At 43.9% G+C, this 24,986-nt stretch overlaps 1 protein-coding gene across 7 annotated transcripts; it reads right to left on the bottom strand.

Annotated features, from left to right (window-relative positions):
• Positions 1-2,492: 2,492 nt before the first annotated feature.
• Positions 2,493-24,986, bottom strand: LMAN1 (lectin, mannose binding 1). Of its 7 annotated transcripts, none has more exons than XM_027961081.3 (14): positions 24,739-24,986; positions 21,225-21,379; positions 21,034-21,141; positions 20,196-20,257; positions 19,135-19,234; positions 15,114-15,237; positions 13,505-13,563; positions 12,956-13,088; positions 11,256-11,449; positions 11,031-11,101; positions 7,920-8,073; positions 5,985-6,106; positions 5,634-5,694; positions 2,493-4,143 (listed from the first exon to the last, which is right to left on the bottom strand). In XM_027961081.3, the coding sequence occupies exons 1-13, from the start codon at positions 24,974-24,976 to the stop codon at positions 5,658-5,660; spliced, it is 1,557 nt and encodes a 518-aa protein (XP_027816882.1). In that variant the 5' UTR covers positions 24,977-24,986; the 3' UTR covers positions 2,493-4,143; positions 5,634-5,657. The 7 variants fall into 7 exon arrangements, with proteins under 7 accessions (XP_027816882.1, XP_014959285.2, XP_060261563.1 ...); XM_015103799.4 differs by having other exon boundaries at positions 2,493-4,415; XM_060405580.1 differs by having other exon boundaries at positions 23,816-24,779.

Consider the following 24,986-nt stretch of genomic DNA (forward strand, 5'->3'; position numbering starts at 1 on the left):
GTCAGGTCATCGGTGGGTATTGGGTATTTCCTTCTTCCCTGGTAGCTCACATGGTAAAGAATCTGCCTGCATTGCAGGACACCCGCGTTCCTTCTCTGGGTCAGGAAGATCGCCTGGAGAAGGGAGTGGCTACCCACTCCAGTATTCTTGCCTGAATCCCATGGGCAGAGGAAGCCGGTGGGCTGCAGTCCATGGGGTTGCAGAGTCGGATACCACTGAGTGACTATCACTTCCACTTTTCCTCTTACACGCAGCCACTTGCTGGGTGCTCTGCTTAAACTCGCTGGTGTACTCGGAGAAAACTTTCGACAGTGTTTGGTAATAGCAGATTCTCAACGGCTGTGGTTTCCTCCAGGTCAAGGGAGGAATTTGAGCATGGCTAAGACTTTAATCTACCTTAGCATCTTTCTAATTAAAGCACTCCAAGAGCCGGTGGGGAGGAGGGGAGAGATACAGCCTATTTGTAAGCTATGCTTATTGTTCTATCCATAGGCATGCGCCCTTTCAGGAAATAGATGACTCTCCCTCAGATTGTACAAAACCATATACACCGGATCTTTGCCTAAAATGCTTGTTTTATGTATTTTAAGATCTGTTTTTCACTTTACTAACCTAAAATGTTGCTAAAATGGTCTCAGGTTTTTTTTTTTTTTGGTCTCAGTTTTAAAAATTAACAAACATTAAGGGTGAAATAAGAAACTTTTCTTGGTGTTCTTCAATTGAGAATGGACTTTCATACTTAATTCCACTTGCACTTTTAAGATGTGTTGCCTGGGACTTAATACATTCAAGCCGTGACCCCTAAATTATTATTTATAATAAACTGCTTTTCATCTCCATTGAGGAGACTTACTTGTAAGGTATTACAAAACTTTATATAGAGGAAAAGCCATAGTCTGTTTGTCTGTTGTCTCTCCTTACAGGCGTTTTATGATGTTAAAAGACACTTTTTATTTCTGAAAGAAAAGGACAATCTCTAAGAGCAAAACAATAAAGATAAAAATCTATGTTATTCTGTTAAATTAGATTTATTATAAAACGATTACAATTGCATTTTACTAGGAATTAGGAAATCTGAACAGTGAGGGTCTCAGTTCTGAACTCCAAAGCCAGTCTGTGAAGCCACTTCACCCTGAGCAGTCCTTTGTGTGTGTGTGTGATGGGGGGTAGGCGGTGGGGGGAGGTGCTGGGCATCACAGAAACTCCTGGGTGAGGACCACACCAGGGTGACAAGCGAACACCGCCTGGGGCTGTTTATGAAATCAGACCTTTCACTGCCCTCCAATAAGTTAATTCCATGAAAAGAGCACCGTGTCTTTAAAGGTTTTTATTCAGTTTATTCCAATGGCCTTTCCACTTGGCCATCCCGTGGAATCTTCCAGAAAGGGAAAAGAAACACCCCAGGTGAAAAGGGAAACCTAGCTGCTAACCTTCCAAAGCCTCCTCACTGTTCTTGAATAGAACCCTAAATCTTTACAGTGGCCACGTCCCCAGCACCCCAGCACTGTCAGCTCCCACCACCCCTCCCCAAGCAGGCTCAGTGACCGAGATTTTGGTTTCCTCTGATTTCTTTCAAAGCTACGTAATTTCATTTCTTTTTAATTAATTTTTTTAAATTGAAGGACAACTGCTTTACAAATTGTGTTGGTTTCTGCCAAACATCAACATGAATCAGTCATACTCAAACCCATCTAGTTTCTTTAACACTGAAAGTGAAAGGTGCTCAGTCGTATCCGACTCTTTGCGACCCCGTGGACTCCCCATGGGCCTCTCCAGGCCAGAATACTGGAGTGGGTAACCTTTTCCTTCTCCAGGGGATATTCCCAACCCAGGGATCAAACCCAGGTCTCCCACATTGCAGGCGGATTCTCCACCAGCTGGGCTACCAGGGAAGCCCTTTTCTGTGTGCTCACAGCAGAAGGGCCCATTACCTTAGTTTCCATTTTCTGAAACCACTTATAAAGACCACCTTTTACAAGCTGCCAACCCTGAGAGAGTATTATGAGGAAAATGAAGGCCATCTTTAGGAAGTGGCAAAGCCAAGATTCTAAGCCCAGATTTGTCTGACACTGAAGTTCTACCTTCTTTTTTCATAGCACACAGGCTCTCAGAATTGGAATTACTTGGTTAAATGTTACTTACCAAAAAAAAAGAAAAGATTAAAGAAACCCCTCCCATTAGTAATGACTAAAAGTTCTAGCTTAGGCACACTTTTACCAATCTTTGGTTACTGAAGATGAAAATATCAAATGTATTAATTATTTTGTATTTTTCATTACCAGCAAGGATAAGCATTTATCCATAGCAGTTTTAAATTCTCTTTCTACGCCTGCATGTACTGACTCTGCAGGTGGTGGGCCACCTAGGGCAGAATGCAAAGCACAGGACGCATGAGACACCATCACAGATCAGGGCCTTCTTGGGAAATAACCTACTTGGGAAATAACTTGGGAAATAACTTATTATCTGAGACCAATGAAGGAAAAGGTAAGTTTACTAAAATATTTCTTTATTTGAATAAGGTCAATGTCATCTTTTGAATTCCAGCTAGCATCAAATTAACAATCAGGAAAAAAAAAAACACTCGACAAAAAATGTCACCTAACTGAAATTAACAATGGATAGAAAACCCTTTTAAACTTTAAAAGCATATATTAAACAGGCAACATACAGATCTAAAAAGTTGCAAGTGGTGATTTTACATTAGATCTTATAAATAAAAAAATCCCCAGTATAATCACTTGTTCACTATCTCCCTGCAACGAGCACACGGACAGGAAAAGATAATCACATCTTAATATTCACAACTGTCATTCACGTTCTTCACAAAGACTGTGTCTCTGCAGTGCAGCGGGTCAGGCAATCCCTTATTCAAGTAGTTTTTGTTTTCCCCAAGTTATCAAAAAGTACAACTGTCTGAGATAAAATGTCACAAAAACCACAATCAGGAAAAGCAAACGCTTTAGCAGGCAGACTCGAAGATGGGGGTTTCCATGGCTTGACCATGATCTGAAGGTGATTTTGTAAGAGCCGTCAACCAAAGTACTGAGAGCCCCAGGCAGCAACCTGGGTTTAGTTTGTAGCTGCTGATAAACCAAGAGTTTCGGTGAAAAGAACGTTGAGTAATACGTTCTAAGTATAAAGAATCAGTCACATTTGCTAATGTTGCTGACAATGAAAATGTTATGCTAGCTCTCAGCTCAGCTGTAAAACTACACAAACCTGTGTTTCTTTCACCACCCCTCCCCTCAGTGGTTCTTAAACAGTAGTGTGCTCAGAGTCAGAGTCACCTGCCGAAAATGATTCTCTGCAGCTCCCACCGCTGAGTTTTGATGCAGGTGGTTGGGAATGGTGCTCTGGCATCTGCGTTCTTCACAAGCGCTCCAGGACTCAGACGGCTCACAGTGTCCCTCACTCTGAGAAACACCGATGCCTCTTTACTGCGTGACAGAACACCATGCCCTCACAGTAAAGGTTCAGGCCGGATAAAACATTCAAACACTCAGAACATAAAAGGTACATTAAATAAGAGTATTAACCATTACACAATTGCATTTCTTTCTTAAAGTGGCAGAAGCACAAAGATTTACAGTAAAATTGTAAAATCAACTTTGTTTTAATCCAAGGCACCTGTAAAATACTTGCTGGTGTGAGAGAAGTTAAAATTCAATTCTATAAAACAGTACAGAAATGAGAGAATCCTGGCAGTGATTGATTTTCCCACATAGCAAACACTTAAAATGAACTACTTGAAGTCAGTGATTTTGAGGAAAACAAACCCAATTTCCAACAATAATAACCTGTATGAACCGTCTTACTGAGTGATTTTTTTAGCAAATTAAATTAGTAAGAAAGTAAGAAAGATTCACGCGTATGCTCTTTTGTCCTAGCTGTCTTCACTTGCATCAGAAATGATTGGAACAATTCCTCTTGAATTTTAGCCTGGAAAATGTACACTGCATAGATCTAATATTCCTTAAAGTTCAGGCACACGTGGCTCTGGATTTTTATAATACTGGATATTCTGCAGCTTTTCATCTCAAGAGGATTTCCAAGTCTCACAGTCTACAACTGAAACCTTCTTCTGAAAGTATTAATTTTTTTTTCCATGGAATAAGAGTAAATTCTGTCATGACGATGTTTCTGAAATATGAATTTCAACATGTTAACACTATAAGAAAAAAAATACCTGTGGAGCAGTTCTATGTTGAAGTGGTCGTAAGTGTGTGAGTGATCGATAAAATATTCTTGTTCAGCGTCTGGGATAAATGCTTCATAAAAAGCAATGCTAGCGCTGTCTGCACATGCAGTACTGGTTAGCTATTGCTCTAATGCAGACTTCTTCAGAGTCTCTGTATGGGTTTTAGGCAGTCAGTCCAATCAGCAAATAACAACTCAGAGCAAATTTCTGAAAGCTGTGAAGAATTAAACAGTACTATTTACAAACCAGCACTATTTTCAGTTCTATGACAAATGAAAGGCATCATTTTAGCTAGCTAGACAAGGGAAAGTAAGAGTATTTTGAAGTCTACATCAGCTATGAAAACTAAATTAAATGTCATTTACAGACATCTTCTATAATACCTAGACTATGTACAGACTACAGCAACTCCTCCCAGCCTGACATTTCAAGGTTACGCTTACTAACACGTGCTTCACAATACCCCTAGTTCTGGCATTAAAACAAATCAGAAGTAATAACACTATTCTTCAGAGTTTGCTTTCAGAAACTTTAACACTGCTTCTGGTCCTGCCTTCTGGATTTCGACTAATAAGCAGCATCAGAAACGCCAAGCTGCGTGGAGTGATGTCAATCTGAATGCAGTGGTCGGTGCTGTGCCCTTAAAATGTCCTCAGAACGTGCCATCTGAGGTGAATTTAGAGACACAGATGCAGAGTGAGTTTCATAATTTTGAACTGACTCGACTGGAACACAGACATTCAAGAATATGAGCAATCATGAAATGAACACCTCACCAGGTAAAAGACCCATAAAGACCATTATCAGAGGAATGTTCTCACCTAAACGGTTTTCAGGCAAAGAGCAGCTCTTAATTCTCCCCCCAAATTTCCTTTAAAAGTGAAATATATCACTGATGATCAGAAGGGGAAAAAAATGCTTTAATAAACATTCTGAATCCTATTACCCAGATCCTAACACAGACAAAATATTTCTTGATTTCAAAGGGAGCTGTATTAGATTTAAGGACTGCAGCACTGAGTCTTGGAGCAGGAAATTCTGACCTCTTAAAAAAAAGACTTTGGTTACGAAATAAACAGGATGGGTAGCTCTCAGACCTCATACTTTGGGGGCAGGAGGGCAAGGGCATTTATGCTAAAGACAGAAGCCTCCAACACTGGAGGCTTATGGGTTACTTTCATATATGCGGGCCCCCCTTTCTGTTTTTTAACCCTCTGATTTATCAATGTTCTGTGCAGTGGCTGTATTCTACTGGCCAGAAATTCACTGAAATGTAAATAGATTTATGTACTATGCACAAATTTACATGTGTTTGTCTTTAAGGTTTATTCTTAAGTCAATGTTTAAACAGTTATTTTATACAAAATAATTTAGACTAAAAAGCAATTTAAATACTTAAATTCCCTCAAAAAGACATTCTGTACATACATACATGATGTACACATGAAAATGGAGGTCAAAAGAATTTTTTGGCAGCTGCTTCTTGCTGAGTCCTAAGGAAAAAGAGAAAAAGCAACCACCTGTGAAGTTGTGTACACTTTACAGTGGAATGAAACAGGACGGCTTAAAATTAAAAATGCCTTTTCAAGTATGAAATACACGAAGACACACGTCCTCCACACGCAGGCCCACGCGAACTGAAATATTCTGGACACAACGTCCGCTTCGTACGATCCTAATTTTATAGGTAGTCAGAGTTCCATTACAGATAATAGATACCTTTATTGAGTATTTCAAATTAAACAAATACAGAAACATGTTGGATCACATTTCAGAGACTTACCTATACATGATGTAACCGATGAATAACACCGTTTGCACCACGACGAATATAACAAAGTGCACTGTAGATAAACATGATGGAAACGGTGGTAGTTCTGGGCATGTCGGCCTTTCATTCGATGACTGTGAGGAAAAAAAGATTCTATTAGAATCAGCCAAACCAGTATTTCGGAAAAGGAAATAAATGTGAAATCTTTATAAAACTCTTGGTATAAACTCAAATACTTTCACTTATTCACCCCATAAACATCCTCTTCATTTTCACAACCAAACTTTCTGAAAGAGCAGGTGATGGGGGAGGCCTCCCCTCTCTTGCCCCCGGTCACTGACCTCCCAGCGTCCAGCTCCTCCCCCATCACAGTGACCGTGAGGCCCCCGTCCCTGGGGGTCACGGAGCCCACCCAGGGACACCCCCGTCATCCCGGCTGCAGTGACTACCCACGGCAGCCCCGCCGCTGTCAGGGGGCTTCCGGTTTAGACAGTTGAGCACAGCTGCCCTACACTCAACTGCCCACAGAGAACTGTCCTTTCTCAGCGCTCATCCACCCCAACCTCCTAATGTTCAACATCACTGATTAGTTTTTCGGGAAAACATTTCTTTTTCCATTTACACGAGTATTCCTTCTATTATAAGCAAGTATCAAAAATTAAAATCCGGGGAAAGATTTCATCAAGGTATCCAGACAAAACAGCTTCTAAGATTGGTTGTTCTCAATACGTTCACATCTGAAGGACAAGGCTCTTCACAGTGTATGAGTTACCCACAGCATTAACCTGGCCACTGCAACAAAAGCTGAAGCTGGGGGGAAATAAGCTCAAACACAACTTAGGGAGCAGATGACAATGCTTTGGGTGGAGGGAAAATGGTCAGCGGGAAGACTGCTGAACCATGTTTAAAAACTGGAAGGGAAGAGGCAGATGCTGTGAGCACTTGTGGATTTCACAAGGGTTTTCAAATCCAGTCAATAAGAAAAAACATAAAAGTTTCAGAGGCCCGTTTCCTAATATTGTCTCTTACGCATGTTAAACTTCAAAAATATGCTGCTGCTGCTGAGTCGCTCATTCGTGTCCGACTCTGTGTGACCCCACAGACGGCAGCCCCCCAGGTTTCCCCATCCCTGGGATTCTCCAGGCAAGAACACCGGAGTGGGTTGCCATTTCCTTCTCCAATGCACGAAAGTGAAAAGTGAAAGTGAAGTCACTCAGTCGTGTCCGACCCTCAGCGACCCCATGGACTGCAGCCTTCCAGGCGCCTCTGCCCATGGGATTTTCCAGGCAAGGGTACTGGAGTGGGGTGCCATTGCCTTCTCCCTATCTTTAATATTTACTGCCTCTCTCCAAAAACATAAGTGGCACTTACAGTAAAAAAAAAAAAAAAAAAAGGAAAAGAAAAAACCCTAAAAAGGCAAAGAAAACAAAATAAAACTGAAAAAAATGAACCAAGTGAAACAGGAAAGTAGCTGGAAAAAGGAAAACTCTTGCCTAAAGAAAGCTGCTGTACGTCAGCCAGTTTCAGATCTGCACTTCCTAAACAGCCTGGAGAGAAACACGAAATACTCAGTGTCTGTCTGTCTCACCAGCGGGCGTGTCAAGAAACATCTACCATTTTCAAAGCTGTTCAAGGGTATCGTTACTGAAAACCAGAGGCATGTTTTTTAAAAGAGAACCTGTAGAAAGAAAAAAGTCTGAGGTTGTGATGACCCCAGTAACTGGAAACGCAAATTTATCTTTTTAAAGAGTTCTATTCAGTAGGTGATGGACGCGTGATGTGGAACACGCGGACATCTGGGTCACGATGGAGTCAGTCTACCCCGAATATTAAAAGTGAGTGCTGCATCAGCTTAGAAGTTAAAATATTGTGAGTAGAATGTGTGTTTGTCCTTCCTAAAGGCAGACCACGATAACTAATCACAGACGAGCAGAAAGGAGAGCCGACCATGCTCCGCTGCGCTAAGCTGTCGATGTCCCGCTTCACGATGTGCAGGTGCTCCTTGATGTCGTTGAAGTGCTGGGTGGTCTCATACATGCCCGCCGCCGGCCCAGGGTGCGCGATGCCACTGACCAGTCTGACAGTTTCACTCATGGAGTTCCTGAGACAGAAAGTCCCTTTAGACAGCAGAATCACTAGAAGGATGTCACAGATGTCAAAGGGGTAGATACATTTCTATGCTCAGTGCAACAGGACGTTAAAAAACAAACAAGTATTTAAAAGGATTGTCTTCAAAATTGGAAAATAACTTCTAAAAACTACATTATTATGCCTTCATCTTTTACTAAAGGCTGTCTAAGCACAGAGAATATGAAATAATTTGTGTTAAAACCAATACTATAAATAGAAGTGAAGAGGAACTAAAAGAGCCTCTTGATGAGGGTGAAAGAGGAAAGTGAAAAAGCTCAACATTTAAAAAACTAAGACGATGGTATCTGGTCCCATCACTTCATGGAAAGTGAAGGGGGAAAAGCAGAAACAATGACAGACCTTATTTTCTTGGGCTCCTAAATCACTGCAGATGGTGACTGCAAGCATGAAATTAAAAGACGCTTGCTCCTTGGAAGGAAAGCTATGACCAACCTGGACAGTGTATTAAAAAGGAGAGACATTACTTTGCCAACAAAGGTGAGCATAGTCAAAGCTACGATTTTTCTAACAGTCATGCACAAATGTAAGAGCTGGACCAAAAAGAAGGCTGAGCACTGAAGAATTTGAACTGTGGTACTAGAGAAGACTTGAGAGTTTCTTGGACAGGAAGAAGATCACACTCGTCAATCCTAAAGGAAATCAACCCTGAATATTCACTGGAAGGACTGATGCTGAAGCTGAAGCTCCAATACTTTGGCCACCTGATGTGAAGAGCTGACTCACTGGAAAAGACCCTAATGCTGGGAAAGATTGAAGACGGGAGGAGAAGGGGACGACAGAGGATGAAATGGTTGGATGGCATCATTGATTCAATGGACATGAGTTTGAGCAAACTGTACATGAGTTTGAAATACTGTAAGACTAGAGGCAAAAGGAGCTTTATATAAATCCATCAGTAAATGTGTTTCTTACAGGGACATGGTTCAATAATTTGAAATCACTTTATAGATACTTTGTGCACACACGAAAACTGAACCAATAAGTAAATACATTGTAGATAGTAAGAACTAGATTACTCCTTGCTGGAGAAAGAATGCTCAAGCAAGGAAAGGAGGAAGGCTAAAATCAACCCTGCAGTGTTTGGTTCAGACCAACCAAAATCCAAAGTATCTGGATAATCTCGTGGTTTCTTAATACAAAAGGGAGTGTAAGGGATACAAATATACTCAAAGTATTTTTCCCCAAATATGTATTTATTAACCACCAAGGGAAACTGGGAAGAAATTATAATATCCAAATGATCACAGCCAACATCACCAGTAGTAAGATGTATCAACATCATGAACGTGACGCACGGCTGCATTCTTGTTAAAACTGCAGAACTTCCATCCGACCATGAGGAAGTGTCAGACAAACCCAAACTGAGGAACCAAACGGCCCAATGAACTGACCAGTGCTCCTGAAAACTGCCACGGCCATAAAAGACAAGGAGAGATGGACTGTTTCAGGCTGCAGAGGTCAAGAGAGAAATAACTAAATGCAACATGCAGCCTGGACAGGATCTTCCAACGAAAAAGGCATCGGTAGAAAACTGGTGAGATCTGAGTAGGCGCCTTAGTTCAGTTAGTAGCGCGGAACCAACGTCAACCTCTTTGTTCTGACCACTGTACTGCGGCTACACAACGCGGTAACATCAGGAAGTTAAGTGAGGGATACACGGGCTCTGTATGATGCATGGATGTCCTTTATTTTCCACAAGGTCTAAAATTAGATCAAAACATGAAAAAAAATGCTATACTGATCCGGTTTCTATTTCTAAAATAATTTATTCATTCAGCATCGTACATGGTTTAATCATGAGTTCAAAAAACTTGAAGATTTTTCAAAGCTACCAGACAGTACAACTGAAAGAAACACAAATTTGCAGTTGGCTTTACTCTCTCAGTGTTAAATGCTATCACCCTCTGCTTAGCCTCATCCAGCTGAATTTTCCAGCCCTGAGGAACTCGCCGTAACACTCTAGTTTGCCAAGGGTCGCACTACAGGCTGCGACCGTTCTCTAACGTGGCAGCTTATGACACGTGGCATGCTGGCTGTTTCTCCGCTTCAGGCATTGAGTGCTGTTAATCATCTGCTAGGTGACTCCTTTTAAAAACCCTATCACTCAGTGTTACCAGGACACAGTCTCTCTCACAGTACAATACAGAATGAGAAAGAGGCGCTCACACGTGACACACTTCCTTCAGAATGGCTTCACTCCGTCACAAAGAAGCCCCCGCCTCAGGTGCGCCTGTCCTACAGCCCTGACCCTGCACTTGCGTACTCCTCTAGTTATTTCCCACAGCACTCTTATGGATCACCTGTATTCTCTAGTTATTTCCCACAGCACTGTTACGGATCACCTGTATCCTCTAGTTATTTCCCACAGCACTCTTACGGATCACCTGTGTTCTTTTTATATTTTGTCGTTGTTTAGTTGCTAACTCCTGTCCGCCTCTTTTGTGACCCCCAAGGACTGTAGCCCGCCAGGCTCCTCCGCCCGTGGGATTCTCCAGGCAAGAACACTGGAGTGGGCTGCCATGCGCTCCTCCAGGGGATCTTCCCGACCCAGGGATCGAACCTGTGTCTCCTGCACTGACAGGCAGATTCTTTACCACTGAGCCACCTGGGACGTGCTTCTGTATTTTACAAATGCACAAATGCTGTCAAACAACTGTGACTAACATTGTTTTCCCCCCTTAAAAACGCTAAAGCTTTCTCTTCTAGCTGGGAACAATAAACAAATTTGGACTTGTTTGCTAAATATGAAAAGTCCCTAGCCTACATTCCCCTAGTTAGAAATAGCCCAGACCGTGATTCTCACCCATGGAGGAACCTCACAGCAGTGACATGCCCACATGTCTGGAGAGGCCACGCGCTTCGGGTGAGGGCGTCGCACAGCACCCAGACGGGCCTTTGTGCACTTACCTCATTTCGTTTACTTGTCTCAGAATCTCATGCTGAGTGTTCACAACAGTATCCAGTTCTTGTTGAAAGGTCTGGAGGAAAAGCGAAAGATGACCAGCCAGCCCGCGGGGCCCCACTCCGTAGAGCACATGCCTAACACCCAGACATCGCCCCTGCTTCCTTCCCCGCCGCTCCGCCACCCGACCTCCCCTGACTGAGGCACATCCACGGGCCTCGCAGGTTCACCTGCCCCTGCTGTCCTGGGGTGCCGGCTCCTCTCTTAGAGAGCTCCTCTGTCAGGGAAGAGACGTATCTTCTCTGCTCATCGAGAATCATATCTAACTGTCGGTTCAGCTGCTTGATTTCAAGGTGAATACGATTCTGTCCTTCAAAGACCTGTCTCAGCTCACGGTCTCCCACGCTCTCAAATATCTCATCCGCTGAAAAGGCGACCACAGATCAAAAGGCATTATTAGACTCGCCCACACATACGTGGTTTTCGAATTACTGTAAGTGACCAAAGTACCACCCGCCACTAAACGAAGAACATCACCAACACAGTGTTACGATCCTTCCAGTTACAAGCGTGCGCGCGACAGATTCGACCGTGATTCAGTTACTAATCGTTTTTGTCATCTCTGATGGCTGAGTATTTATTACTTAGGTCTGAATTTTTTCATCTAAAAATTATTTTCTCTTTTAAATAGACTGTGTGATTCTATTCACAGAACGAATCTATTTACAGGCTGGCAGAGCGAATCTAATTCTTTGATAGGAATCAGCACAGTGGCTGTCTCTGTGGGAAGGGGGCTGACTTGATCTGGGGCAATAAAAATATTCTACACGTTCATCTGAGTGACGGTTAAAATTTGTCAAAATTTATCAAACTATTCTCTTAAAATCTGTGCATTTTACTCACATAAAAGACTAAGAAACAGAGTTGAAAGCAGGTTTAATTTTCCTCTTATTTATGACCACACTGAATTCAGAGAATTTCATTCAAACATTTACTACAGTACGCTTCAGGATATACTTACAAATCATATGTGATATTTAACACAAACCCAAGGAAAAAATAAAATTTATTTTTCATTTTATCTTCATTAAATCTGAATAACACTGTCAATCACTTAGATTAACACACCACTTAGTTCAAAAGCTGGCCCCAGGCTTCATCAAGTGTGCGTGCTTGGTCACTAAGCCATGTTCGACTCTTTCTGACCCCGTGAACTGCAGCCCACCAGGCTCCTCTGTCGATAGGATTTACCAGGCAAGAATACTGGAGTGGGTTGCCATTTCCTGCTCCAGGGGATCTGCCCCACCCAGGGATCACACTCTTGCACTGTGGGCAGATTCTTTACCGCTGAGCCCCCAGGGAAGCCCTTATTACATACAGCCTTGATCATCTGTGCTGATGGGGACCTGAGACCATCAAAGTTAGCAGACCATAGAGTCATTCTACTTGGCCTTATCTCGTTCGTGCCATGGGCCCATGTAAGTGCTCAGTCACACTAGCTTAGACTAATATTTCAAAATTTTCAACCTTTAATGTCCCAGAATTCTGTCTGAGTAATAAGAGGAGATAATCACTTCATTACTCTGCCAAGTCTCGACAGTTTTCAAGTACTAGGTTTGTTATCAACTAAGGTAAGTGTGTGCCACTAAAAAGGAAAGAACCCAACCCTGGGCAATTCCATTCAACAAGCATGGATGAGTCTCAACTCCAGCGCCAGCGCGGCTGCCGCCTGCCCGCTTCTCTAAGCGACACTCTTCCGGGTAAGAGCACCGACCTCCAGCCCTTCAGAGACTGAAGACTGGTTTAAACATCATTTCCAGGAAGCACCTGGAGTGCGACAGATAACTGCGCAAAGGTGAGATGAGCCACGCACTGGGGGCTCAGAAGGGCCGACCGTCGCTGCAGCGAGGACGGCCCGGCTCCGACTTACTCGGGTGCCCCTGAAGGTCGGGGTGGTCCTTCTGGAATTCCTCTTTTTTTTTGTCCAGCTCTTGTTGAAAGTGCTCAAATTCCTCCTGGTACTTTTCTTTCTCTTTTTCAGAAATGTCTTTATCGACTGTAGGCTTGTTTGGAGTTTAAGAATAGATCATTAAAAAAAAAAAATTAAAAAGTAAGAAAGTAATAAGCCTCGATATATGTCCCTTTTTCTCATATTAACTACTCCACCACTAGCTGAAAGGTCAATTTACTCTTGCTATTAATATTATGACAAAAAAATAATACTAGCCACTACCATTTACTGAGTGCTTGCCAGAAGTGCGCTGCCTTTAATGCTTACAACGTCCACGTGGCCAACCCAAGCGTCTCAGTTTTATTAGTGAAGGAACGGCGTGTATGGATGTTAAACAACTTGTACAGGTCGTAACAGCAATTATTAGGAGACAAGATCTGAACCTGACTTAATCTTCTCAAGTTTTCAGCTATGAGGCAACACCAGTAAATTACAAATAAGCTTTCTGAGAAAAATAAGTATACTCACTGGCTCTTTCCCAGGCTCAGTCAATTGGAAAGTCAGAAAAGAAAGAACATCATGGTCGTCTACAAATTAAAGAAAAAAAAAACTGAAAAAGTTCCATAGTTGATCATCTTTACGGTTGTGAATTTATAGCCATCTCTGACTTTAGAATAGTGAAAATTAGCTCTAATTTCATAAAGGCAATGGTGCTCTGTGAACTTAGCGACAAAAGTTCATCTGAAAGATTTATATTAGAACTAAGCAAGAATTTACTTTCTTAAATCCTAAACTAGAACATTTCGCTGTGTTTAATGTGTTATGGATGTTTAATAACTGATGGAGGGAAGACCAAGCAAACCGAAGTGTCAAAACAAGCACAAACTCCTCCTCCCGGCACCGAGGTCCTCCTTTACCTTTCCACAAATCTCCTTCATGGACTGTGTCCCAGTCACATGAGACAGAAGCCTGCCCTTCAGGTATTTCCTGCTCCCATCTGTTTCTGAACCTTTCTTACACACTCACCACCCCTAGCCTTACTTTCCTGCTTTAAACACGACACCGCTCTGTCCTGGCTTACTGGGAGTCCCGATTTACCCATGTTGTCCTGGTGTTACTAACAGCATCTCCTTTCACTACCAAAGCTATCTATTATCTCAATTAGACAGTACAACTACTCTTCCGTACCTCTTTTGTGTTTGTTTCCCTCGTACAGCAGATACTAGCAATTTTATTTCACCTGAAATTGTTCATTTCAAGCTGGCTGAGCTAAAAACAGCCAAGAGATCAAACTTCTTAACGTGGAACTACCATACTCACCCTGGCTAGCATCACACCCACAAACGAGACAGGAACCTCAACTGCGGGAATCTCTGCTTTCTGCTACTTTTACGGAGATCTAGATACATAGCCAGGTTAGAGAGACCACTGAAACACCACGGGGCGGGGCGGGACGGGACGGGCGACACGAGAAGTCACGCAGCGCTAACAGAGCATTGGACCCAGGGGACAGACATCCAGACCAACTCCTGCCTGGGTCTGATTTACTGGCCACGTGATCTTTAGAAAGCCCTTTAATCCAAGATTTGGCAAAGCCACCTAAAAATAGAGTAAATATGATCTATCCTGTCTGTCTCCCTCCCGGTGCTGTTGAAATGAAAAATTCACATATTTGGAAATAATAAGACTATTATATAGTACAAACACAAGATGCTATTAACATCTAACAATAACTTCATTTATCACCACATATGAAAAAGATATGATAAGCACATCTTTAGAGTTCAGTCCCCAGTAATATTTCCTCAGGCTACCAAACTGATTTCAATGTGCTGTGACAACGCTCAGGGTCCTAAAACACTCGGTGACCTATCTTTTAAACACGTCTCCTTCACTATAAAATACCGCACCCAGACTGGTACTCTGATGGACATCATCGTGTGCAGCCCCTAGCCAACTGTAAGCCTACAGAATCAGCAGCCCCAAGAGACCAAAGGCCTGGCCCCACTGATCATGGGAAGGTTGTAACTTGTCTCAAAAGGTTAAAAGTAAACAAAGCTACCCATTTCCAAGCTACAGGATTCCTAGTAAGAATCAGTTCACAACCTCTGAATGTTAGAAGATGGCGAGGTTTTACCTGCAAGACCTCCAGTGGCAGCAGATATTCCGAAATGCCCCTGGGCGGGGATGATCATATTTTCCACTTTGGCGCAAAATTCATAATCATTTTTATCTGGTGTGAAGCCGTTATTGATCATTACCTAGAAAGGCACACTGCAGGTTAGAGCTTTTTACAAAGGCCTTGTAAAATGAATTTCACGCAGTTGGTTTAGGACGATTTGATCTCTGTACCTGGTCTAATAACTGTCAAAGGGCCACCAGCTTCAAATCGTAATGTTGTACACCTTACACTTATACAGTGTTGCATGTGAATTACATTTCAATAAAATTGGAAGAAAAAATAAGCACTAGAGGATAAAAAAACACTTAAAGAGTCTGAGAGAGACAGATCCTTAGGGAGAGAAATCTTGAACGAGCGGAAGGAGGATGCCTCTGCCAGGTAGAGGACGGGGGCGTGTCACAGCAAGAGACAGCAGACAAGGGCTGGGACCGCCGAGCCACAGCCGGCATCCCGCCAAGGCTCTCTAAAATGGTTTCTTCAGAACGCTGGCTCTACAGACATTCACAGACGCTAGGTGGAAAGAGCACCCACGGTCCAGTAAGCCTAAAGAATGAGTGGCTTAACACAGGCTTCTTTATTCCAGGACTTCCTAGAATCTTGACTCTGAATACAATCTGTGCTTGTATGCACAGTCCTACCAACCTTATCTGACTATGGAACTCTTTTGTGGGTACATGTTGCAGGATTATTATTGTTTCGGGAACTGCTGGCAGGGCTGACGGCCTCTCTGTGTGGGGCTGTACAGAGAGCCTCCCTGGGATCTGTGAATTCAAGTGTTGGGTCTGTACTTGCCTCGGCTGGTGTCTGGGCTCCACTACGTTGAGGGTACGCATGACCTAGTGATGTCCCCAGTGAAACTGTACAGTATGTCCAATGTATAACAACTCCAGTGGAATGCAAGTCTAACTTAGTCATAACAGACTGGACACTTGCCTCTATTCTGAGGTCTCCAAATCAGTTTGGAATTTAAGACTGAGCCAGTAAAGTTTCCCAAATGACTGTCTTTTTCTGAATTTACACAAAGGAGTACAAGGCTAGCTCATGATTCAGGGAAAAGAAAAATATAAGCAAGATATCCTTTCCTTATAAGTATTACGTGACCAGATGGATACTGACGGCATCTTTAAAAAAGCAAAGCTCGCAAGGTAGTAGTGACCTTAGTTATCCTAACTGCCTACTGGGTATGAGTGAGCGAGTGAAGTCGCTCAGTCGTGTCCCACTCTTTTCGACCCCATCGACTCTAGTCTACCAGGCTCCTCCATCCATGGAATTTTCTAGCCAAGAGTACTGGAGTGGGTTGCCATTTCCTTCTCCAGGGGATGTTCCCAACCCGGGGATCGAACCTGGGTCTCCCGCATTGCAGGCAGATGCTTTACCGTCTGAGCCACCAGGGAATCTCCCGCCTGCTGGGTATTGTCCACCTAAATATTACCTCAAACTCAATTCGTCTACATGGCTCAGACAGTAAAGAATCTGCCTGCAATGCAGGAGACCTGGGGTTTGATCCCCGGGTCGGGAAGATCCCCTGGAGAAGGGAATGGCTACCCACTCCAGTATTCTTGCCTGGAGAATTCCAAGGACAGAGGAGCCTGGCGGGCTACAGTCTACGGTGTTGCAAAGAGTCGGACACGACTGAACAAATGAGTGACTGACACTGTCACCTTCTTCTTTCACGTTCATTGCAGCGTTCTTTACAACAGACTAGATACACAAGCAACCGAAATACTCAACAGACGCATGGGTAAGGGTGTGGTACGTGTGAATCATACGAGAGAATGCTGCTCAGCCACAGAATGAAGTCTTGCCATCTCCAACACCACGGACAGACCTAGAGGGTGCTATGCTAGGTAAACCAGACGAATACTGCTCAGCCACAGAATGAAGTCTTGCCATCTCCAACACCACGGACAGACCTAAAGGGTGCTATGCTAGGTAACCAGACGAATACTGCTCAGCCACAGAATGAAATTTTGCCATCTCCAACACCACGGACAGACCTAGAGGGTGCTACGCTAGGTAACCAGACAAAGACAAGGACCCTGTGATTTCACAGAACAAAACAGAAACAGAATTACAGATACAGAGAACAAACAGGTGGTTGCCAGAGGGGAGGGAATTGGGGGAGGAGAGAAACAGGGCAGGAGATTAAGAGGAAGAACCTCTAGGTGCCAAACAGTGACAGGTGTGAGACACAGAGAGGGGAGACAGCCAGGGTCACGAGGCCCCTGCGTACGGCACCAGGCAACCAGCCCTCCCTCAGCCATCATCGTGAAAGGTACAGAAATGGCGAACCGTCGCGCTGTATACCAGGAGCTGACACAGTGTTTGTTATAGGTCAATTTTACTCGAAAAACAAACTCACTCATAGTGTTGGACTGACGGAAACCAGAGGCAGGGGGATGGGGCTGGAGAACTGGATGAAGACAGTCAAAAAAAGGATAAACTCCCAGTTACAAGATAAACAAGCACTAAGGATGCGACGTACAACACGAAAGCACAGTGAGCCCGGCCAGATGTCACACGTCAAAGTGGCTGGAGGAGGGAACACTGCCGAGTCTTAGTGTAAAAAACTCTTTTTTGACACTACTATTTTATTTTTTTAAACACGTGTAGTTTTATCTCAGTTTGGAAATCATGCACGAAATAGGATCTAATAAAAAAATTTTAACCTAACAAAAAAACGAACACTCTCAGGCTGAATCTTTTCAAGGAAGACATTTTTTTCTATTGCCTTTCATTTTCTATCTACATGAGATGATGCATGTTCACTCAACTTATTGCGCTCATCACTTCGTGGTGTGTGTGAGTCAAATCATGCTACACACTCCAAACTTCTACGGTGCTGTGTGTCAATCCCATCTCAACGAAACTGGGAGGAAAAAAAGGGAGAAACCACATGTACAGGACCAAGTCACACAGATGCGGCCCTCTAAGAGTCAGTCTCAACCTTCCTGCTTCTTGTTTCTCTCACAAACACCGTTAGAAGACCACTGCTGCCTCGGTCAGCGTCCTGAACTGGAACCTGCTCACTCCACGCTCCTGCTCCTTGCAGAATACACGGCACCAGGCGGCTGAGGCTCACTGCTGCCAAGCTTCCTGCCTCACCTTCCACAGCTCCTCTCTCCCCCAGCCAGACCAACTACTGGCCTTTCTCCAGTCTTCCAATAGTTCTGATGCCCGTTTCCTCGGCCTGGAATCTGCACCCCCATCTGGGAGGCTTCTCCTCCTCCTTCAAGGTGCAGCTCCACTCTGAGAAACTGCTGCTGACCTTCACCTCCCTCCTGGCAGGGTTTCAGGATTCTGACCTCTGGGTCCCGAATGGTATCTGTGTTGTAGCGTTTATCACGCAGCACGGTGTTACATACGGTCGCCTCCATTAGACACGCTCTTTGGAGACGATGGCCTGTCTCACTTCTGTTCGCGCGGCACACAGCAGCACGCCTAGAACATTCACGACTAAATGCACACCTACTGTTGAGTCTGACAGCACACCACGCGTGACCACACGCGACACGTGAACCGCGCTCTGAAGCCTCGTCTGTTCTCACAGAGCAGTGCGGATGAGGATGTGAACAGTACCCATTTAAAATGCACTGAGTTTCCATCAGAACGAGGAGCATACTGGAGTATGAAGAAGTACAGAGGAAACACACTAGAGTGCTGTTCACTGGACTGTCTCTAAGAGCATACTGCTGCTGCTGCTGCTGCTGCTAAGTCACTTCAGTCGTGTCCGACTCTGTGCAACCCCATAGACGGCAGCCCACCAGGCTCCCCTGTCCCTGGGATTCTCCAGGCAAGAACACCGGAGTGGGTTGCCATTTCCTTCTCCAATGCATGAAAGTGAAAAGTGAAAGTGAAGTTGCTCAGTCGTGTCCAACCCTCAGCGACCCCATGGACTGTAGCCTTCCCGGCTCCTCCGTCCATGGGATTTTCCAGGCAAGAGTACCGGAGTGGGGTGCCATTGCCCTCTACTTACCGTCAATGTTTTCTGGTAATACGTAATCTTTGCCCGGACAGGATAGGGTTTATTACGAAAGTCCCTCTGGCAACTGGATAAAGCTTGATTAGCACCATCACTATAGCGTGAGGGAAGGAAGACAAGAAATTTAGGAAAGTTTCTTGGTATTTTTAAAACTCACTATTTAAAACAATTAATTTCCAGAAAGATCAAAACCCATATCAAGTTATGACAAAGTTTGGGATATCTGAAACTATCTGTGCAGAAGACACCAAGCGGACACGTGAGTTTCCCTGTGACTTGGGTCAGGAGTCTGGACGAGGAGCCCATGTTAGCGTGGCTGCCGGCAAAGGGACAGTGGTCCTCTTCCTCTGCAGAGTCAGAGTCACATACGGAGCTTTAAAAAAACGCAGACTCTTCAACTCTGCCCTCAATCAGCTGAAGCAGAATCACCAGGGAGAGGCCTTGGATCTCTAGTTTAAATTGCTCAACAGGTGGTCATGATGAATTACCAGAGTTAAACATCACTAAGGCAGTAAAGTAATTTTTCTTGCATTTTATAGATTGGCTGAAAGGTAATTCCCCCACAACCATGTGAAAATTAAAAATGTACATGCCCAATTCACACACATCATAAATACACTAAACTCTCAGAAGCTTTGTAACCCACTGAAAATTCTTTCAATTCAGCAATACCAGGACTGGACAAGGAGGCATAATTTGCTTAGTCATTAGGCTGGTTAGGGCTCCAAACTTTACTTTTTAAAGATCCCTTTGAATAAAGATGAAAAAACATGGCTATTGCATCACTGAGAGCCAGGAACGTTTCATAAATCTTTGAAGGTATTATACAATTTCAGGTTAACAACACACTTTTATGTTTGAAATCAAGGTGGTCCACAGAAGGAACTTTACAACAAAACCAAAGTAAAATAAGACCTTCCCATTAAGTTACAAAAAACACCTCAAGAAAAATAATCTTTTTCATTTAGAAAATGTTCAGATTTGAAACAAAATATTTTATAAGGTTTCCTAAAAGATACTAAAAAACGGAATAGTGTGAAACAAAATACACTTACTTTTGATGGTCATAATGGATTTGTCCATTGTTGCCTATAATCACTATTGCAGGATTATTTTTCTAAAAATAAGGAGAATGGATTTGTTTTAAAGCCTTAAATCAAAGAAGTATAGACTATTCTGGGTGTGCTGTAAGCTCTCTAACACCTCTAAAATCCTAGGATACTGTGAGCACGGAACTAGTGTGGGATTTAAGGGAACTTAGTAACAGGAGAATTAACACGGCCCCAGCACCGGAGGAGTTCATTGTTAAGGCTCTCCTTTAAATGGCTAATAATGACCTCTGATAATCAACAAACCAGCAGCAGAAACAATGATCACAGTCTTAGGGCTGCTAAAGCGCACGTTTATGTTTCCAGTTCATAAGTGCATTTTGTCCTTAACTGTTTTAGGGAAATCAGGCTGATCAGAGAGACAGTGATTACCATGCATAAAAAGGCACCAGTAAGCGGGCCAGCAGTTGCAATGCTCGCGTTTTCATGGAAAGCACCAACAGTCTGAAGCACTACTGGTCGCACTGCCCACATCTAAGCTACTCGAGCTGGTCCTCAAAACTATTAAGCACAAACAGGGGCCTGGGGAGGTGGGTCCTGAAAAGTCCTCAGACTTAAGGCTCCACTGTTACCTCAAGTTGGAGTAAGAAAAATCATGCACTACTATCTTTCCATTTATAAATTCCCAGCTACATAAAGATTCATCATCATCTTGCTTAAAATATAGTTTAGGGAGTCCTCTACTATAAAGCTGACCAAAGTGTCAAATAAGTTATATTGCTCACAGACTAACTTTGTTAGCAAATACATTTAAAGCGGATAGCTGTCCTGAAAACAACCATACCTTTCCATCATTGTCAAAAGAATCAAAAAATATTCCAACACCATTCCACATATCAGCTGATCCAAACACAGGCCCCTCCAAGCCTTGATTCTCCGTATACCAAACTGCCTGTAAATATATAACAGGGAACCTTTAGAGACTAGCGGTATATGCAACTATGTAAATTTTCCAAGGTAAAGAAATGACCATACCAGGCCATCAGCTCCAATGCGACCTCTTCCCGTCACTCGAAACGTCACCTCAAGCTCCCAGTTCTCAAAGGCCGCTTTTGTCTTTGTCCACACTGATCCTCTTTGGCTTTTTAAAGATGGTGCTATTCGGATTTGATCCGAACTTGGAATAGCATCTAGAAGAGCAATCAGGGAAGAAAAGCTTTAAGTTATAATTAGATAAAACTCAATGAATCATCAACAAACTTGTTATATATACCTAAAGAGATCTAACTTTAATTCAGTTGCCTGTATAGTAATTTTGTTAGGAAAAAATTCCATGCTAACAACTTCAACTTTTAAATTTTAGGGGTTTTTAATACCCCTCTATCTTTGAAAAGTGTGATATCTCTGCAAAAAACAAACAAACAAAACTTAAAGCTGCAACTAACCACTAAAAATTCAAGGGGCAGGAGGGAAGAAATTATAGCTAAAAGGCAAATCAACTATTTGACTCTTACGATAATCTTTTTCAAATAACTCAGAAATGTGTACATTTTCTTTTTTAAAACTTTGGTGTATTGTTTACCAGTGTACAAATGTTAAAAAGCTCAAACAGTGTGAAAAGAACATACCACTAGGAATCAAGAGACCTATTCCTAGTCTCACCTCAGCTGTGTGCCTTTGAGCAAATAATTCCCTTACTCTCTCGGGCTCACCATAAATTCACTGTAAAATGAAGGGGCTGGGCTCAATCATTTATATACACCCCAAAAGTTACATGCAAAATTCTGAGCATGTATATTTTGTTCTGCAGAGAGGGTCAACTGAATTTCCAGTCAACAGACAGTTCTTGAGCATCAGGAGATTCTCAGAGAGAACAGAGACCCCCAACATGATGGTCTGTATCTCTATCCACTTACTAGCTGTTTGCTCATAGGCAAGTTACTCCATTTCTCTAGCAACTTCTTGGCATGTAAATGCTTATACAAGTGCATATAAATATTTCAATAATGTTAGCTATTCCTATTATTGGACTGTGCTCATTCAGTTGTGTCTCTTTGTGACCCCATGGACTATAGCCCACCAGGCTCCTCTGTCCATGGAATTTTCCAGTCAAGAATACTGGAGTAGGTTGCCATGTTCTACTCCGGGGGATCTTCTCCATTCAGGGATCAATCACATGTCTTTTGCATCTCCTGCACTGGCAGGCGGATTCTTTACCAATGCGTCACCTTATTGGACTAGGTAATTATTAAAGCACCTATCAGTCTAACTCTGGACAACTGGAGTACACCTTCTCGGATATTAACCAGTTCTGACATTCTAACATCCACGCTGGGACATAACCGTACTGTCTCTTTACAGGTAGGAAAGCTGACAGGAAAGACAAGCTGAGACCCTTTAGAAAGTTTAGCCACCATCTGCCACCATCACCTGCAGAACATAAAGGTCTGGGCAGTTCTCTCGGAAGCAGCACCGGACAGAGGACCAGAAGAGCCGGATCTGAGTCCTACCCTACCGACACTAGCTATGTAACCTATGCCAGGAATTTTTACACTTCTGAACATTAGGTTGTTCACCTATGAGACAGCCAGCACCTGCCTGGCCTACTAGGGATCTAATCAGAGCAAGAAGGTGAAAGAGCTCTGGGAGCTCTAAAGGTTGATGACCTGCTGTTATCATTTTTGCCCTTATGGACTCAAGGATATGTACTGACCGTACAAAAGGACATTCGAGTTAAGAAAAAGAAACACCAGAGATTTGGTCTTAATTTGGGGATGATGTAAGGGGGATTTGTTAAGATTAAACAAATTAAATCTTAACTTTCTCTACTGAAAAAATGTTTCAAATAATGGATCTCAGGGCAAAATGAAAAGGGAAAAGTGACCAATGGAGTTAAGGAAAACTGTCAGCTGGTAAAAATTACAGTGGTAATGAAAGCAAGAGAGACCACAGCGGTGATCCCCAGGGTCAACAGAAAAGCCACCGCTAAAGTTCTGAACTCCTCATTTCAGATTCAGTCTAGCCATACAATTTTCATTCGCCCAGATACACCGTGTGACATTTCTGTAGCAGAAAAGCTTAGCTGGTTATAGGTTCTGAAAAGAAAGTCAATGTAACTAATTTAAGCAGTTGATTAACATTCCTAACTGGCTGATGTCTGTGGTCTGAGTGCAAGAAAAAGCCAGAACAACAAGACAATGGAGAAATGCAGAAGTGAAAAACGTCAACACGTTTATCACCACTACTGAAAAACTCAGCATCATTTCAAGAAGAAGAACAAAAATCCGCCACATTTGTGTTTGGGACGCCTGTGCCAGCTCTGTGTTACTAAGACACAAGGCTACCTCGGTAAGAAATGCCCAGCAATAGGCTTTTGAGGAGCGGGTATAGAGTAAACGTCTGCGGAGTAACAGAATAATTGCACTCTCCTCCATGTACTTAATGACTTGGGCATTAAGCCTAATTGAAATTTCTACCTTTTAATTACACCTTAATTTCAAGGAAATAGCTCTTCCTAAAAGTGTGCTTTGTAAAGCAGCAATTACTTTCTAGAAATGAAACATCTTGTTTCAAGCCCTGGACAATCTACAAGAATGTACACAAGCCTTACATGAATGACTGCTCACCGACACTCAGATGGGATTCAAAGTGCCGGTGCTTCTCACCCCACAGAAACGCACTTGCCACTTGTTTCAAAGGTTGCATCTGATGGTCGCTGAGCAGCTTACAGACGCCAACTGCCACGTTTCAGGCAGCCGTGACACATCAGCACTCCTACAGATAGGTTTTCCCTCACGTATGTAAGCAGGGAGCAAGGCTCTCTTAGCACTGACGGGGCTTAACAGTGCCACATACGCAAAATGAATAAAACATTCAGCACAGGTTATTTCAATCACACATTCAAAAAAAAAGTAAAAATGAAACAGCTGTACACGGTGCTAGTTTTTAGACTCAAGTTCTCAATCAATACCTCGCATCCCCTCTTCTATTAAATGAAGCAACAAGCCTAGCTATAAATGACATACGTGTTAATACGAAGACCACCGGACGTCCCTGAGAAAGGCAAATTTAAGAGAAGCATGTCCTCTGACATGAAGACTTCGAGATCGCTCTAAAGCCAACACGGGCCATCCCTGCAGCCGTCAGGGGACACCGGACACTCAAGTGGAGCATCAACCGCGGCCGACCCGGAGGGGAGCAGGGGAGGGCCGAGGGGCGGCGGGGGCGCAGGTCCAGGCTGGGGCCGATCAGGGCGGGGGGACAGGGGCGCGGGACGTCTCCCCGGAGCCGCGGCGCTGGGGTGAAACGCGACGCCTCGAAGCGAGCTCAAGTGAGCGCAGGAAGAAAGGGAAGAGCCCGAGAGCGAACACAACGAGCGGGGGCATCGGAAGGGAGCGCGGGGGGAGGTGGGGAGGGGTGGGGAGGAGAGGGGGACGGGGTGCGGACGAGGGCCCGCGGATCCGGGCTGACCCACGCGCCCGGGGCGCGGAGGGAGCAGAGGGGCCCCGGCCGCCCGCCGCCCTCCCGGCTCACTGCCCGCCCCGCTTACTGCCCGCGTGGGCCCAGAAGGGCACGCTCCCGTCGCTCTGCACCAGGTGCGGCCCCTTGAAGCTGTACTTGTACTCGAAGCGGCGGTGCGGCGGGGCGGACGGGTTGTCCGTGGCGCCCGCCGCCCCGGGGCCGCCTCCCGCGCCGTCGCCGCCCGCGGAACGGCAGACACACAGCAGCAGAGCGCAGAGCACCGGCCGCACCGCGGCCCGGGGACCCCGCCGCCTGGACCCCGCCATCTTGGACTCT

The sequence above is a fragment of the Ovis aries genome, chromosome 23 (genome assembly GCF_016772045.2).
Source record: "Ovis aries strain OAR_USU_Benz2616 breed Rambouillet chromosome 23, ARS-UI_Ramb_v3.0, whole genome shotgun sequence".
In the NCBI taxonomy this organism is placed as follows: Eukaryota; Metazoa; Chordata; class Mammalia; order Artiodactyla; family Bovidae; genus Ovis; species Ovis aries.